A 14,165-nucleotide genomic window follows, 5' to 3' on the forward strand; every position below is an offset into this window, starting at 1 on the left:
TGGCCTTGCTCCTAGATGATAGTGGTGTAGGTGTCAGGCGAGCCTCAAAGGAAGAGCATTCTAATGGGCAAGATGCAACCCGCCTCACTGATCGAAGCAGGGGTGTGGAGAACAGGAGGATCTTAACGGTGAGGGGAAAATTAATAGATGGGATGTACAGTATGGAAGGAAATGCTCCTTTGTGTCCTCCAACTGCAAGCAATTTAGGGCCTGAAAATCAGATTTTGCACTTTGAGTTTTGCCTGGAAATAGACAGGCAGCCAGGGAGGATCTTTCTGCAGTGGAGTGATAAAGTGAGTAACAACAAAATGAACAGATGAGATGTACAGTGGAGGAGCAAGTGGTCCTTCAGCTCTTCCAATGGCAAGCCATTTAGGTAGGCTTGTGCACACAAATTTTTTTTTGAGTGTGTTAAATTTCAGTTTTACTGGGACTTATTGTTTTAGGGAAACCCGAAAAAAATCTGAATTCCCATACTGGTAAATATGGGAATTCAGCTTATTTTTGGGTTTCCCAAAAAAAATTGGGCATTCAGGCTTTTTGAACTCCTAAGGAACATTTTTTGAGGTAGGAACATTTTTTCAAATTTGCAGCCTAGCTGCATCGGGCTCTCCTTGCCTGAACCCCCAAGTTTGGTTAATATTGGGTCCGGGGGTCCAGTTTTATGGGGTTTGGAAGGGGTCTCCCCCATCCTCCATAGAGAAGAAATATTGAAGTGGTTGTGGTCAGATTCTCTACTGCAAACTTCGCTATGTTTCTCTATGGAGGAGCCGGGCAAACTTTCCCACCTTTAAAAGCAATGGCCCATGGTTATCTGTGGCAGGATTGATGCATCAGAAAACAAAGCCATGGGTTTCAAAAAAGGTGATCCACTTCAGGATGATTGTGGGACTTGCAGTACCATTCCTCCATTTTCAGACAAGATTATCTCCCAAAGACACCTATGGTGTTTCCAAGGAAAGCAAAGATTTACTCATGAGATGGGCAGTCGGAACTGACAGGGACGGTGGGAAATATATCCTCTGTGACAAAGCACATGGAGTCAAATCAGTTGGGATCAGGGAGAGTTATGGTTGAATCCCCACTCTCCAATGGCAGGATACTGGCTGATCTTGGGGCAGACACATCCTTTCAGCCACACTTCAACACAGGGTAGTTATGAGTATAAAATGGCAGATAGCAGAACAATACAAAGTGCTTTTGATCCCCTTTGGGAGAAAAATCAGAGTATAACATTTGTTAAAGGATACGCTGGTAGGGGCTAGACCACAGAGGCCTAAACCACAGTTTGCTGCAGATACATTCTCCCCACTCCACATCGGTTGCAGGGTTGTCCCAGGAACCCTAGTCTTCAATAAGGCTCTCAGTCTTGATCTCACACAGAAATTTCAGAGCCAGCATTTTACATTTGAAATTTACAAGAATGAAACATTCAAATGTAGAATTCTTCCTATGTCTCCACCTAGGAATAAAGGCCCATAGAGACTGTGTGCATGTGCCTGAGATGCCTATTACAGAAGAATACCAGGGAAAGGTTTACGGGTTTCATTCAGTGCAGAAAACAAAATAGCCACATGCGATTGAGATAAAGTTACAGCTACAGAAGAAGTTAATAGAAAATTGAAAAGTTTAATGCTTTTTCCTTATCAGCTGCTCTCTTCTGTTCAGCTCAGGCCTCAGAATGATGACATAGCATTTGGGGAAAAAGATGCAGCCTAGTAAGCCAGAACTGGAAGCTAAGATGGAGAAGATCTCCACGGCCACTGTGTTTTTTCCTTGAGTGCTCAGGTAGGTGGGGACAAAGGACAACCAAACACTGCAGAAGACCAACATGCTGAAGGTGATGAACTTGGCTTCGTTGAAACTGTCGGGCAACTTTCTGGCAAGGAAAGCCACCATGAAGCAGACTGAGGCCAGTAAGCCCATGTAGCCCAAAACACAGTAAAACATGGTGGCTGACCCTTCATTGCATTGTACGATGATTTCTCTACTGAGTGAATGCATGTCCACATCTGGGAAAGGAGGAGAAGATGTCAACCAAACAGCACAAATGACAACTTGAACAAAGAAGCAAGAGATAACAATGTAATATGCCAATTGTTTCCCCACCCACTTTCGAAAAACGTTTCCTGGCTTAGAGGCCATAAACACTACAACGACCGTAACAGTTTTTGCCAAGACAGAAGAAACAGCTATGGAGAAGATGATGCCAAAAGTCGTTTGTCGGAGGAGGCAGGTCACCTCAGTAGGCTTTCCGATGAAGAGCAAGGAGCAGAGGAAGCATAGGAGGAGAGAGATGAGTAGACAGTAGGTGAGGCTCCGGTTGTTGGCTTTAACGATGGGGGTGTCCTTGTACTTGACAAAGATTGCGAGCACCAGGGCTGTGATCAGAGAAAAGGAGAGAGCCAAAAAGGCTAAAATCATGCTCAAGGGTTCTGCAAAGGAAAGGAAGTTTGGAATCTTGGGAATGCATTGATCTTGTCCCAGGTTTGGATAATGACCTTCAGAGCATGGCATGCAAGAATCCATGTCTGAAAGGAGAAGAGAACCTATTTAGACACTTTCATCATATGACAACAAAAGGTTTTCTATGATAATAGCCTACCTTGTATTCTCAACCATTGATGAAAACAGTTTTGTAAATCTGTCCTAACTTTCAAAATACCTAAGAAGTAATGCCAGCATTTGAGCCCTTACAGCTCATTCCTGAGCTTGGGGCCAAATGTGCTTAGGGGGTGTCTTGATCTGTGCTATCTGCGCCGTGCAAACTGGCATGAATGCCGGCATAGTTACACTTTCTCCGCCCCCCCTGGACTGGTTCTTATACTGGAATCCGGGAGGCATTCCCGAGGCATTCTGGGGAGCATTCCAAGGGGGAAGAGCTGCCTGTAGGAAGCTTCCTTACCCCTTTCAGCTTAGGAACACCTCTTTAGCAACAGCAGTGCTGCACCAGTTGTTTGTTGGTGCAGCATCTCTGCTTTCAATGAGGTTTTCTCCCCTTTTCTAATTTTTTCTTTTTAAAAAACCCCTCCCCTTTTGCAGTACGCTAGCTTCTTTGGAAGCACCATGACGCCACTACACCTATGCCGTCCCCGACTGCTTCAGTTCTCGGGAATGAGCTGTCAGACATATATTGAAATAAGACCATAAATCCTATTGTGGTTAAAGGATTTTTCTGGGAGTTTTGGAGCTCATGGTGATACTCCTCAATTTCTTACCAGGTTGTCTCTTTCCTTAAAACAGAATTGTGTCCTCCTGCTGTCAAGGAGACTTGTTGTCTTTAGGACTGAATTCCCATTATTTCTCAAAAGTATTAAGCAAATTTCTGCAAATAAATGGAGCAATGCGCAAAACGTTTCAACACCCATAAGCTTTTTCATGTTTCCTCATAGTGCAGATGTTCAAATCCCCCCCCCCTTCAGGCAACCAGTCTACAAAATATATGGGGATCTTCAACAGGAGTCATATGAATCAGAGCATTTCGTACCCTCTTTGTCTGAAATCTTCCCCTCTGGACACGGATCACAATCGTAGCAGCAGAATTTCTCCCCTTCCTTCTTTTTCCTGCTGTAACCTGGCTTGCAGTAGTCATTACACACAGACAGAGGAGGCAGCTGTCATTAAAGAAAATGAGAATGTAGAACTGAGAAGATTTGGGGAGTCTTTTTCTTCACAATAGCTGTTAAAGTTGTCAAGGCAATGGAAGAGTAATCTCAAGGAGGAATGCGTATTATCCAAAGCACAATGGAACCAACAAACATCTAAATGTTGCATGCTTGTTCAGCCCATTAATGCCCTAATTAAATACTCAATTAGCAAAATTTGCGGATTAAAACAATTGTTGAGTCCATTTGCTGTCCTGTTGAAAGCTTCTGTTTACACATTTGAATAAATGACAGAGTTTTGAATATTTTTGAGAGAGAGTGAAATTATTTTCTCACATGTTCAAGGTATCTGTTCCACTCAATTATGTCTTCTTTGATTATGACTCTTTTACTAAGCAGAACCTGAGGATCCAGCCTACCAATCTTGACTCTGATATAGGACTTATTTGGAAAAGTGACCAAGTTGGTAATATCAAATCCCCCTTTCAACTGTCCATGTTCGTTAAAAGTCACTTCATCTCCGGCACTGTTGTTGAAAGCAATTCTCTGAATAAGTGTGTGGAGCTTAGCAGAAAGAGAAAGAGCATTAAGATACCTGGAGATATTGGAATTTACTCACCAATACTTTTCAGTTTGAAACAGATTTTTAGACTACTTTCCTCTAGGACGGAAGATTTGTATGAATGCGAGTATTTTGCTTGCTCGTGAGAATAAGCTTCCATGGCCAGTTACAACAAAGGCATGAAGTATGATTCAGGATGTTTCTGGAATGAATGCTGCTGTTTGAGCATTCAAAAGGATCCATTTTGGTGTTGCTGCATCCAGAGTGCATTTTGTTGGCCAGCACCATTCAACACTATATATCCACAAATAAGCCTATCCATTAGAAGAACAATAGGCATGCCCCCACCTTCCCTACAGAGTTGCAGGGAGCCAAAGGAAGCAGGAATAAAAGAAAAGTCTTCAGGGGCTGGTCAGAAAGGGAGTTGATAAAACCCATGGACAGAGGGTTAGCAGTTACCAGGTGGTGAGATGTAATTTCTCACTTTTCAACAGCATCTTTGGTTTTTGCTCTGGTTAGTCAGAGGGAAGTACTGCATGATTCTATAGGAATTCTCATAATTTCCATGGCTTCTACCATAGAATTTTGTAGAAATCTGACAGCATCATGCTAGGGATAGGGGGTTGATGTCACTCAGGTTTTCACACAGAAGTGGTCTTGCACAATCGGTAACATTTGTCTCCCTCCCCTTTGTCACCCTAAGCATGGAAGGAGATATTTTTTGTCAGTGAGGAGTAAATACCTTCCATGGTTGCACATTTGGAAGAGCCAGGCTGCTCCCATCCTCCATCACTCTGTGGTTGGTTCTGGCAGAGGCCAAGATGTGTAGAGCATGTGCAATGGCATAGACAGCATTATAGATACTGTAGCTATGGCCAGTCATGCTCATTTCGAAAAAAGGTGCCGGGACAGTCTCCAGTCTCTCCTCTCCAGTGCATGTCTCTTCCAAATTTGTTGGATTAATGTCATCTGGTAATGTACATTGAAAGACTTGTTCCCAAAATTCCTTGATAAAACCATCCCTCTCTGCCCAGGAAGGTTTTATTTGTTGGAGAAATGTATGGAATCCTAAGATATCCTTTGAATGAATTGAAAAGGAAAGAGCACCATGGAATATTTGTATATCATATAGCCTTTGTACAACAGTGAATGCAAAATCAATCTGGGCTGTTGTAATCCACACCTTTCCTGTAGAGGTTCTCACGACATAATCAGAACCTGTTACATTCATTACAATTGTGGGAATAAAGATAATGGTTACCAGCCAGAGAAGTGTTACACCTTCTCCATGTATAACAATTGCATTGGCTGTGCTGTCCAGGAAATCAGTATTATGACTGTCAAGATATTTAAGCATCAAATGTATGTTATCCCACAGGATTTGTCTGGTAGCCTTTTTTATGAAGGCCACACAGATTCCATTCCTGGAAAGCATCGCCTCAAATGCTTGCAAAAACTGGTCTCCAGCTTCATCATCCATTGCGATGAGCCCAACCCATGTCCAGCCAAAATGCAGAAATAACTGGACAATTCCCTCATACTGAAGGGTTTCCTGGGGGGCCGTGCGGTAAAACGGTGGGAGACTGGTTGGGTTATCCACTTCCGATTCAAATGAGCCAAATGAAACCTAATAAGGAAAAAAAATCATGTTGCAGAGGGAGAATTGGAATACTTCATTGATCACCTTCTTGTTTCAGAAGTTCTTTAAATGTTACCTCAGATCTTGATCCTATTATGTTGGCAATTTAAATCGCATAAAAGACAACTCTGCTTTCCAGACCGCTGCATGTCTTCTGTTGCCTGCACATTTCCTCCTGCTGCTACTAAACCTGTCTGGAAGTTTGGCAGTGTTTTACATTTTTGTTTTATTCATTTAAAATATTTGTTACCCTTTTTTTCACCTTGCAGAACTCAAGGTAGTTTATAATGTGGATAAAACAAGCATTATAAACATACATAGACCACAATTTTAAATCTTAGTCATTCTTAATTTCAGTTTATTTCTCAAAAGATATCACCATATCTAAATCCTTGATCGTTTTTTTTTTCCCCACACAGTAGGAGGAATGTATTATCTGGCAGCCTTGAAGACCTTTTTGTGGGAAATGAACCAAATGATACTTTATGGTACTGGAGTTTGGGTAGAAGATATTTCAGAGATTATCGATTCCTTTCTGTTAACATTGTCTATGTGGGTATAGCTTTTCAGCAAGAATTTGCAATTCCTTCATTGGAAGAAGCAGATTAGCTGGATGCATTCAGACTTTGGATTAAAATTCTATTTAATTATAAATCTAGATTTCTCCATAGACTGCAAGAAGACTCATATCAGAGTAACTGGAAGAGGTCATTTGATCAAAGATTGGAATGATAAAGTAGTGTTGGCATGGGGTGGGAACTCAGGTATTAAAGTGCAGTTCAGTTCAGTTCATTTACCATCATTCGACCAGCAGGTATCAGTACAAAATTACAATTTTAAAACCCCAACTGAGGACCTCCATATCTTACTGGCTACAGCAGCAGCAGCAGCAGCAGAAGAAGAAGTAGTAGTAAAGTTTCTTTACCACTTAAGGGAGAATCAAACTAGCTTAAAATCACCTTCCCTTCCCCACAACAGACACCTTGTGAGGTAGATGGGGCTGAGAGAGCTCTAACAGAGCTGAAATTCGCCCAACGTCACCCTGCTGGCTTCGTGTGTAGGAATGGGGAAAGAAATCCAGTTCGCCAGATAAGCCTCCGCCACTCATGTGAAGGAGTGGGGAATCAAATCCGGTTCTCCAGATCAGACTCAGCCGCTCCAAAACACCGCTCTTAACCACTACACCATGCTGGCTCTCCAGAACTTTGGTTTAGTTATTGTTAAAGCTTTGGCCAATAATGCCATACCATTAACGGAAAGGAAAGGACAACATCTCAATAAATAAAAGACTAAATTATTCAAATGGATCTGAAATAAAACTGGATTTACCTGCTTCCTAACGAGTGAAAGAAAGGAGGGCCAGGTACATCAAGCTGGGGAGATTTTTCCATAATTGGGGAGCTGCCACTGAAAAGAACCTCTCTTGTGTACCCACTTGATATGCTTCCTTGATGGGTGGGAGTCAGGGGGGCCTGTCCCTTTAGTCTTAATTCCCGACCAGGATCATATTGAGCAAGATATCCTGGTTCCAAGCCACGCAGAGCTTTGAAGAACAAAGCCAATACCTTGAATTAGGCTGAGGATTGGAATCAAGTGTAATTGTTACAGCATCATGGTCACATGATCCCAGGAGCTGCCCCCAACCAGCTCTCTAGCCTCAGCATCCTGCACTAGCTGCAGCTGCCAAACACTCTTCAAGCACTGTGTATTGCAGTAGTCCAGTCTAGTTCCACATAAAATGGCAAAGAGGGTGATTGAGTGGCAGAGAGTATAGAATAGACTTTTGCAGGGCATCTCCTGGTAGACCTGATCAACATTCCCAAGAAATGCTCATGTGGTCCTGTGCTGAATATTGCATGGTGTCTGTGTTCGTGCTGTCTGTATTGATGTAAAAACGTGGTTGTAAAACGGTTCAGGAGAATAAGCGCATGCTCATTCATACTCAGATTGTAGTAATGGAACAAGCCAAATGAATGATGATGAACGCCTCTTCCCTTGGATTCACATTCATTGTTTGTTGTGTAGAGTTTGATGTGTCAAAAGAAGTGATGTTCCAAATGAAGGAGATAGCCCTGTTGAGATCAGTGATTTTCCAACCAAGTCATTATTGTTGACCTTTAGGGTTGTTTTGGATATTATTTCCTTTCTGCGTCCCACACTGATACTGACTGATTGTTTACAAGTAACCTTCTATGTTAATCTGGCAATCAGTTTGGACTAATTGGTATGAGCGAAATAAAACCTTCGTTTCCACATGCATTAGATCAGGAAGGGGAATTAACCTGCATGTGAGATTTGTGAAAATCCAAATAATCGCAGTTCTCTGATCATACCTGTGGGATCTTGTAACGGCTTAAGAGAAGTGCAATATCTGATGAGGTATCAGATCTATATCCCCCAATGACACCCATCACTTTTTCCTTGGTGCCACACTTGTAGTTAGGGATGAGTTCAAGTGATGTGAAGAGTAGGTCGAGGGTAGTCCTGTACGTCCATTTCGGATCTATGGTGGAGTCATGGATGTGGAACCCAAGAGTGTCGTTGGGCAAGATGTTGGGGTTCTTGTTGATCTCATGGATGGCAAACACCAAGGCGAGGATGTGCTGGTAGAACTTTGTTACAAGACTGCAACGAAAATCAGTTATTGTTTGAGGACAGAATGCTTCTATGTATGGCATCTGTATTGGCCAAAGATGGTTCTAAAAACATAATAAGGCCCCAGCAAAATCAGAGAAATGGCCCATCTTGAACCCTTTTCATTTACCCTAGCAAGGGGCTTTCTAGGCAAGAGAGACACAGAGGCCTTAGCCTTCCTTGGGTAACCAAGATTGGGTAGAAAGAATACACACACACACACACACACACACATATATATATACATATATAAAATACTAAAAAAAATTATTAGAAGCGCTAAGTAAAGGTTGAAAATATTTAAAAACATTAAAATAGCACAATGGCATTTCCTTGGGTTGATCTCTGTAACCACATACCAAACACGTTTCGGCCTGTTGGGTCTTCATCAGTGGTTAATTAAAACACATGTTAAGCCTGAACACATTTACAGAAATAAATAAATAAATGCATATACAAACAGTTCAAACCCAACCAGGCATGTGTATAGGTTGTAAAATCTATTACCAGCAGGCTTAACATGTGTTTTAATTAACCACTGATGAAGGCCCAACAGGCCGAACGCATTTGGTATGTGGTTACAGAGAGCAACCCAAGGAAATGCCATTGTGCTATTTTAATGTTTTTAAATATTTTTAACCAACCTTGGGTACCCAGCTTCTGTTTTCAGGTTGGATTTTATTCCCCTCTTTTTTCTTCCACTATTGGTCTCCCTTCCAAGTACAGATGTGGCTTAGCTTCCCAGACCTGATGAGATCGGGCTATATCATGCTGCCCTACATGTAATGCCAAGCAATTTCATTCGGTGATTTATTGTTGTCTAGACATTCTTATTCTGTTTCCTCAAAACTATTTCTAATCTGTGTCTAATCACTTTATCATATGCCCTTATATGTTACCCCAATTAGAAGAAGAGTTTGTTTTTATACCCCAATTTTCTCTACATTTTTAAGCATACTCAAACCAGCTTACAATCACCTATGCTTCCTCTCCCATCAAGAAACACCTTGTGAGGTAGGTGGTGCTGAGAGAGTTCTGAGAAAACTGACTAGCCCAAGGTCACCCAGAAGGCTTCATGTATAGGAGTGGGGAATCCAAGCCGGTTCACCAGATTAGAGTCTGCTGCTCATGTGGAGGAATGGGGAATCAAACCGGCTCTCTGGATTAGAATCCACCACCCATAACCACTACACCACGCTGGCTCTCCATTTAAGTTGGGGGAATTTGCATTCATGCTACGCTTTTTGAGAGGCTGGGGCAACTTCAGGAATCTTTTAACCTGCATTTGCATGGATGAATCCTTTAGGAAAAATTCTTCATAAAGAGACAAGAGTTCAAAATAAAGTTTTTTGTTTTATTGTAAAAATAAGAAGAATCACACACATGCAAAATGATGTACTCATGTACAATTCACACAAGAACTAGAGAAAATAAAGGGTGGAGGTGTGGGAACAGAGTGAGGGTAGTTGGGGCAATATTTTCCTAAATGGACCAGCATTTCATGGAAGAAAAGCAAGGAGACCTTAAATGTAAGTAAGGGGTATGTGGCCAAATCCAAGCACACACACACACACACACACACACACACACACACACACACACACACACACACTATTAATGGTGAAAGCGCCAATATTTATGGTAAAAATGAACCCTGAAGCGGCTTGAGGTATCTGGCAAAGGAAGGCTTTATCAGGGACAAAGAAACTGTGATTGCTTCTCTGAAGTGACACAAAAAATTGCTTAACCATTGTTGGAAAACAAGAAGATATTTGTGTGTTTGCCTGTTCACTTGCTGATGATTACTCCTTATAGATATACAAGTAAGGGGAATGTGGTCAAATCCAAGCACATACAAACACACTATGAATGGTGAAAGGGCCAATATTTATAGTAAAAATGAGCCATGAGGCGGCATGAGGGAACTGGCAAAGGAACACTTTACCAGGGATAAAGAAACTTTGGGCGAAAACACACGGTCGCTTTATCCTCCTAAAATCCCTGTTTCAGCCAGGATTCTGCCTGGATCGAACACATGGGTTTCACCTAATGTGCGTTTAATCCTGGCTAAAGCAGGGATTAAAGGAGGATAAAGCAACCATGCGTTTTCGCCCAAATTGATTCCTCCTTCGAAGTGAGACACATGAGAGGGATAGGCTTAATGATTGTCAGAAAACAAGAGGATGTTTGTCTGTTTTCCTGATTAATTGCTGACTCTGTATAGATATTAGAATGAGGGGAAATGTCTAGGAGAGTTTCCCAGGATGGGTATGACTCAGCCAGGAGATGTTTACTCAAACTCCTCTTTATGCTTGATGGCCATCTTGAGGGGCTAGCTACTGTTTGCAGAGGGCTGGATTGCCCATAGGCAATGAGATTAAAAGTCCTCAATGATTTCTAGGTGTGTGTCAGGAGCACTTAATCTATCATGCAGGGGAAACTGAGGTAATCCCCCTTTTACAGTTATGCATATCTCTGGCTTGGACCCTGGCACTCCAGGGTTATGGAATGGCTATTGCCTTGTCAATTATGCCTCTTTTCTAAACTGGAAGAGTTTTTTTAAAGGGAGGGAAGAAATATGTGCCCAATGGTGCCGCACTTCGTTCATTGTCTGCTAATAAGCATTACAAGCCTCTTGTGCAGTACAGATATTTTTGCATCTTCATCAGACTGACATTTTCTCAAAGGTTTCTATATTTTTCAGATATGAGTTCTCTCTTGGTTACTTTATTTTGAAGTCTTGGCCTCCCCTTTGTGGAACTGACCTTGCTCAAAAAGGTCAGTGTATAGGTATGATAACTGAAACAGTGCCATCTGCTCCTAAATTATTCATGAAGCAACCGGTCCTGTCACCAGTATAAGCAAAATCTTTGTGTCTTGGAACATGAGTATTTCATTTTGGTAGCCACCAAATTTACCATCTATCCATTATTATTAAAAATGCCTATTTTGCAAGTATACTTAGTTGCTAAAATAAAATCAGACATCATCATCAACTTTACATTAGAGGAGCCATGAATTCCTTACGCTGGAAAACATGTATCGTCCTGGGAAGGGTGCCACTCAAATCGAACTTCTTGGGAAGTACAACCAATATGAGTTACAATTCCACCAATTAGGATTTCACCTGGCTGATACCACTGATATGGAATCTGAGGAGAAATGTTCCCCGAGCACGTCATACCATGTACTTTATATACCATGTGTGGAAGCAGAATTTGTATCAGCAGCAACATCTTGGACTCTGGCATGTGAAATAATAAAACACCTCCCTTCTCACGCACTATCCTGGGTCTCCTCCACAGCATCATCATTAGCTTCTGCATGGTTTCAAGAGGGTGGCTCAGATGGCGCCTGATTCTTCCAACACTGTTTTCAACAGTGGACGTATGAACATTTGCTTTCATGTTCCAACCTACTTCTTTGCATGCAATTCGAGAGATATTGAGTACTGATACAAAAAATGCCTCTCTCTAGTCCCCCATTTTAGCTGTGAATGGCTCAGCAGAGGGTTTTATAAGCAGAACTTTAAGATTTTATTTCTGGTTTGTTTTCTGTTTCCTACTAGAAAGCTCTTGGAATTGAGACTGGGCCAGGAAATGACAGTGATTCTGATAATTATAGTGGCGATAATCTCCTCAGGAAGACTGATAATATTGTTCTGGGATAATAATTTGCAAAACAAGTGAAGCAAAAAGAGTTTTTTCTGATGTTATCCCAGCTTCTCTATAGTGAGGCAGCACTCATCAATGGTGGAAATGCTGAAGGGCACAAAAATACTGGAAAGAAATTGCAAGCGAAACTTCAAGTGAACTTTGACCTACAACCTAAATACTTTTTGTTGGGAATGACTCGCTCACAACTAAAATCTTCAGACAAAGAACTTTTTCTATATGGGATGACAGCGGCAAGAACACTCTACGCTAAATATTGGAAAGACATGGCAAGACTTTCTAATGTGGTGAAGAAGAAACCACCGGAAGATCATGAACAGAGATGGCAAGCATTCTATGATAAATATACTGTGAATTTAAGATAGAAACATAAAAGTTAGAAATGTTAGAAGAACTGTTTGATAATTAAGAAATATATAATGATTACAGAGAAGAAATAAAGTGTATAATATTATGGCTCAGAATTGGAATTAGATTAGACTAGATATAGGAATATCAGGAAAAAGGGCTACAACCAGAAGGTTTGTCCTGGACTCTGACCCATTAAGGTCTGTAAAGTTCTTTGTTCCTTATTCCCTTTTCCCCTTTGTTCCTTATTCCCCTTTTGTATTACCTAAAAACCTAATAAAATATATTTTTAAAAAATACAGTGAGGCAGCAGCTGGAATGGTGACAGCAGAATGACTAGCAGTGGCTCCGCCCACCCATGATGCAGTAAAAAAATCGGGAATCTCTGAATGGAAGTAACAAAGCAAGAACTGTGAAAAATTTCTTCTTAGATGAATTTATTTATTTATCTACCTTGATCATTTCTGCACCACTTGTCCAGGGAAACTATTCAAAGTGTTTTACAAAGTGAAGCATGATAAAGCCATAAAAAGCATAGAATCGTTAAAAGTTCCAAGAAACCCAGCCTAAAAATCCAGCAATAAACCCCCAAGTTAAACCATGTGTTCTCTCAGGTTAGGGGAAAATGATCAAAATGTTGGAAGATCAGCCTGGCTATTAACCATTTGGGAAAAGAGAATAGGTTTGGCCTTGCACCTAAATGATGATGGTGTAGGTGTCAGGCGAGCCTCGAAGGGAAGAGCATTCTAATGGGCAAAATGCCAAATGGAAAAGCCCTGTCTCTGGGTCCAACATGCCTCACTGATTGAAGTAGGGGTGCGGAGAACAGGAGGATCTGAACAGTGAGGGGAAAATTAATAGATGGGATGTACAGTATGGGAGGAAATGGTCCTTTGTGTCCTCCAACTGCAAGCAATTTAGGGCCTGAAAATTAGATTTTACACTTTGAGTTTTGCCTGGAAATAGACAGGCAGCCAGGGAGGATCTTTCTGCAGTGGAGTGATAAAGTGAGCAACAACAAAATGAACAGATGAGATGTACAGTGGAGGAGCAAGTGGTCCTTCAGCTCTTCCAATGGCAAGCCATTTAGGTAGGCTTGTGCACACAATTTTTGTTTGTTTATTAAATTTCAGGTTCAGGTTTATTGGGACTTATTGTTTTTGGGAAACTTGAAAAAATCTGAATTCCCATATCGGTAAATATGGGAATTCAGCTTATTTTCCGGTTTCCCGAAAAAAATCGGGCATTCAGGCTTTTTGAAGCTCCTGGGGAGCATTTTTTGAGGTACAGCCTTCAAATTTGCAGCCTAGCTGCAAGGGGCTCTCCTTGCCTGAACCCCCAAGTTTGGTGAATATTGGGTCTGGGGGTCCAGTTTTATGGGGTTTGGAAGGGGTCTCCCCCATCCTCCATAGAGAAGAAATATTGAAGTGGCCATGGTCAGATTCTCTATTGCGAACTTCTCTATGGTTCTCTATGGAGGAGCCGGGAAAACTTTACCACCTTTAAAAAAAATGGCCCATGGTTACCTGTGGCAGGATTGATGCATAAGAAAACAAAGCTATGGGTTTCAAAAAAGGTGATCCACTTCAGGATGATTGTGGGACTTGCAATACCATCCTTCCATTTTCAGACAGGATTATCTCCCAAAGACAGCTATGGTGTTTCCAAAAAAAGCAAAGATTTACTGATGAGACGGGCAGTCA

General features: G+C 41.5%; 1 protein-coding gene across 1 annotated transcript; it reads right to left on the reverse strand.

Moving 5' to 3' along the window:
• Positions 1-1,629: 1,629 nt before the first annotated feature.
• On the reverse strand, positions 1,630-11,622 carry LOC130490279 (vomeronasal type-2 receptor 26-like). Its single transcript, XM_056864105.1, has 6 exons — positions 11,468-11,622; positions 8,140-8,431; positions 5,351-5,794; positions 3,942-4,169; positions 3,488-3,614; positions 1,630-2,531 (listed from the first exon to the last, which is right to left on the reverse strand). The coding sequence occupies exons 1-6, from the start codon at positions 11,620-11,622 to the stop codon at positions 1,630-1,632; spliced, it is 2,148 nt and encodes a 715-aa protein (XP_056720083.1).
• Between the last annotated feature and the right edge of the window lie 2,543 nt (positions 11,623-14,165).

Source organism: Euleptes europaea, chromosome 18 (assembly GCF_029931775.1).
Source record: "Euleptes europaea isolate rEulEur1 chromosome 18, rEulEur1.hap1, whole genome shotgun sequence".
In the NCBI taxonomy this organism is placed as follows: Eukaryota; Metazoa; Chordata; class Lepidosauria; order Squamata; family Sphaerodactylidae; genus Euleptes; species Euleptes europaea.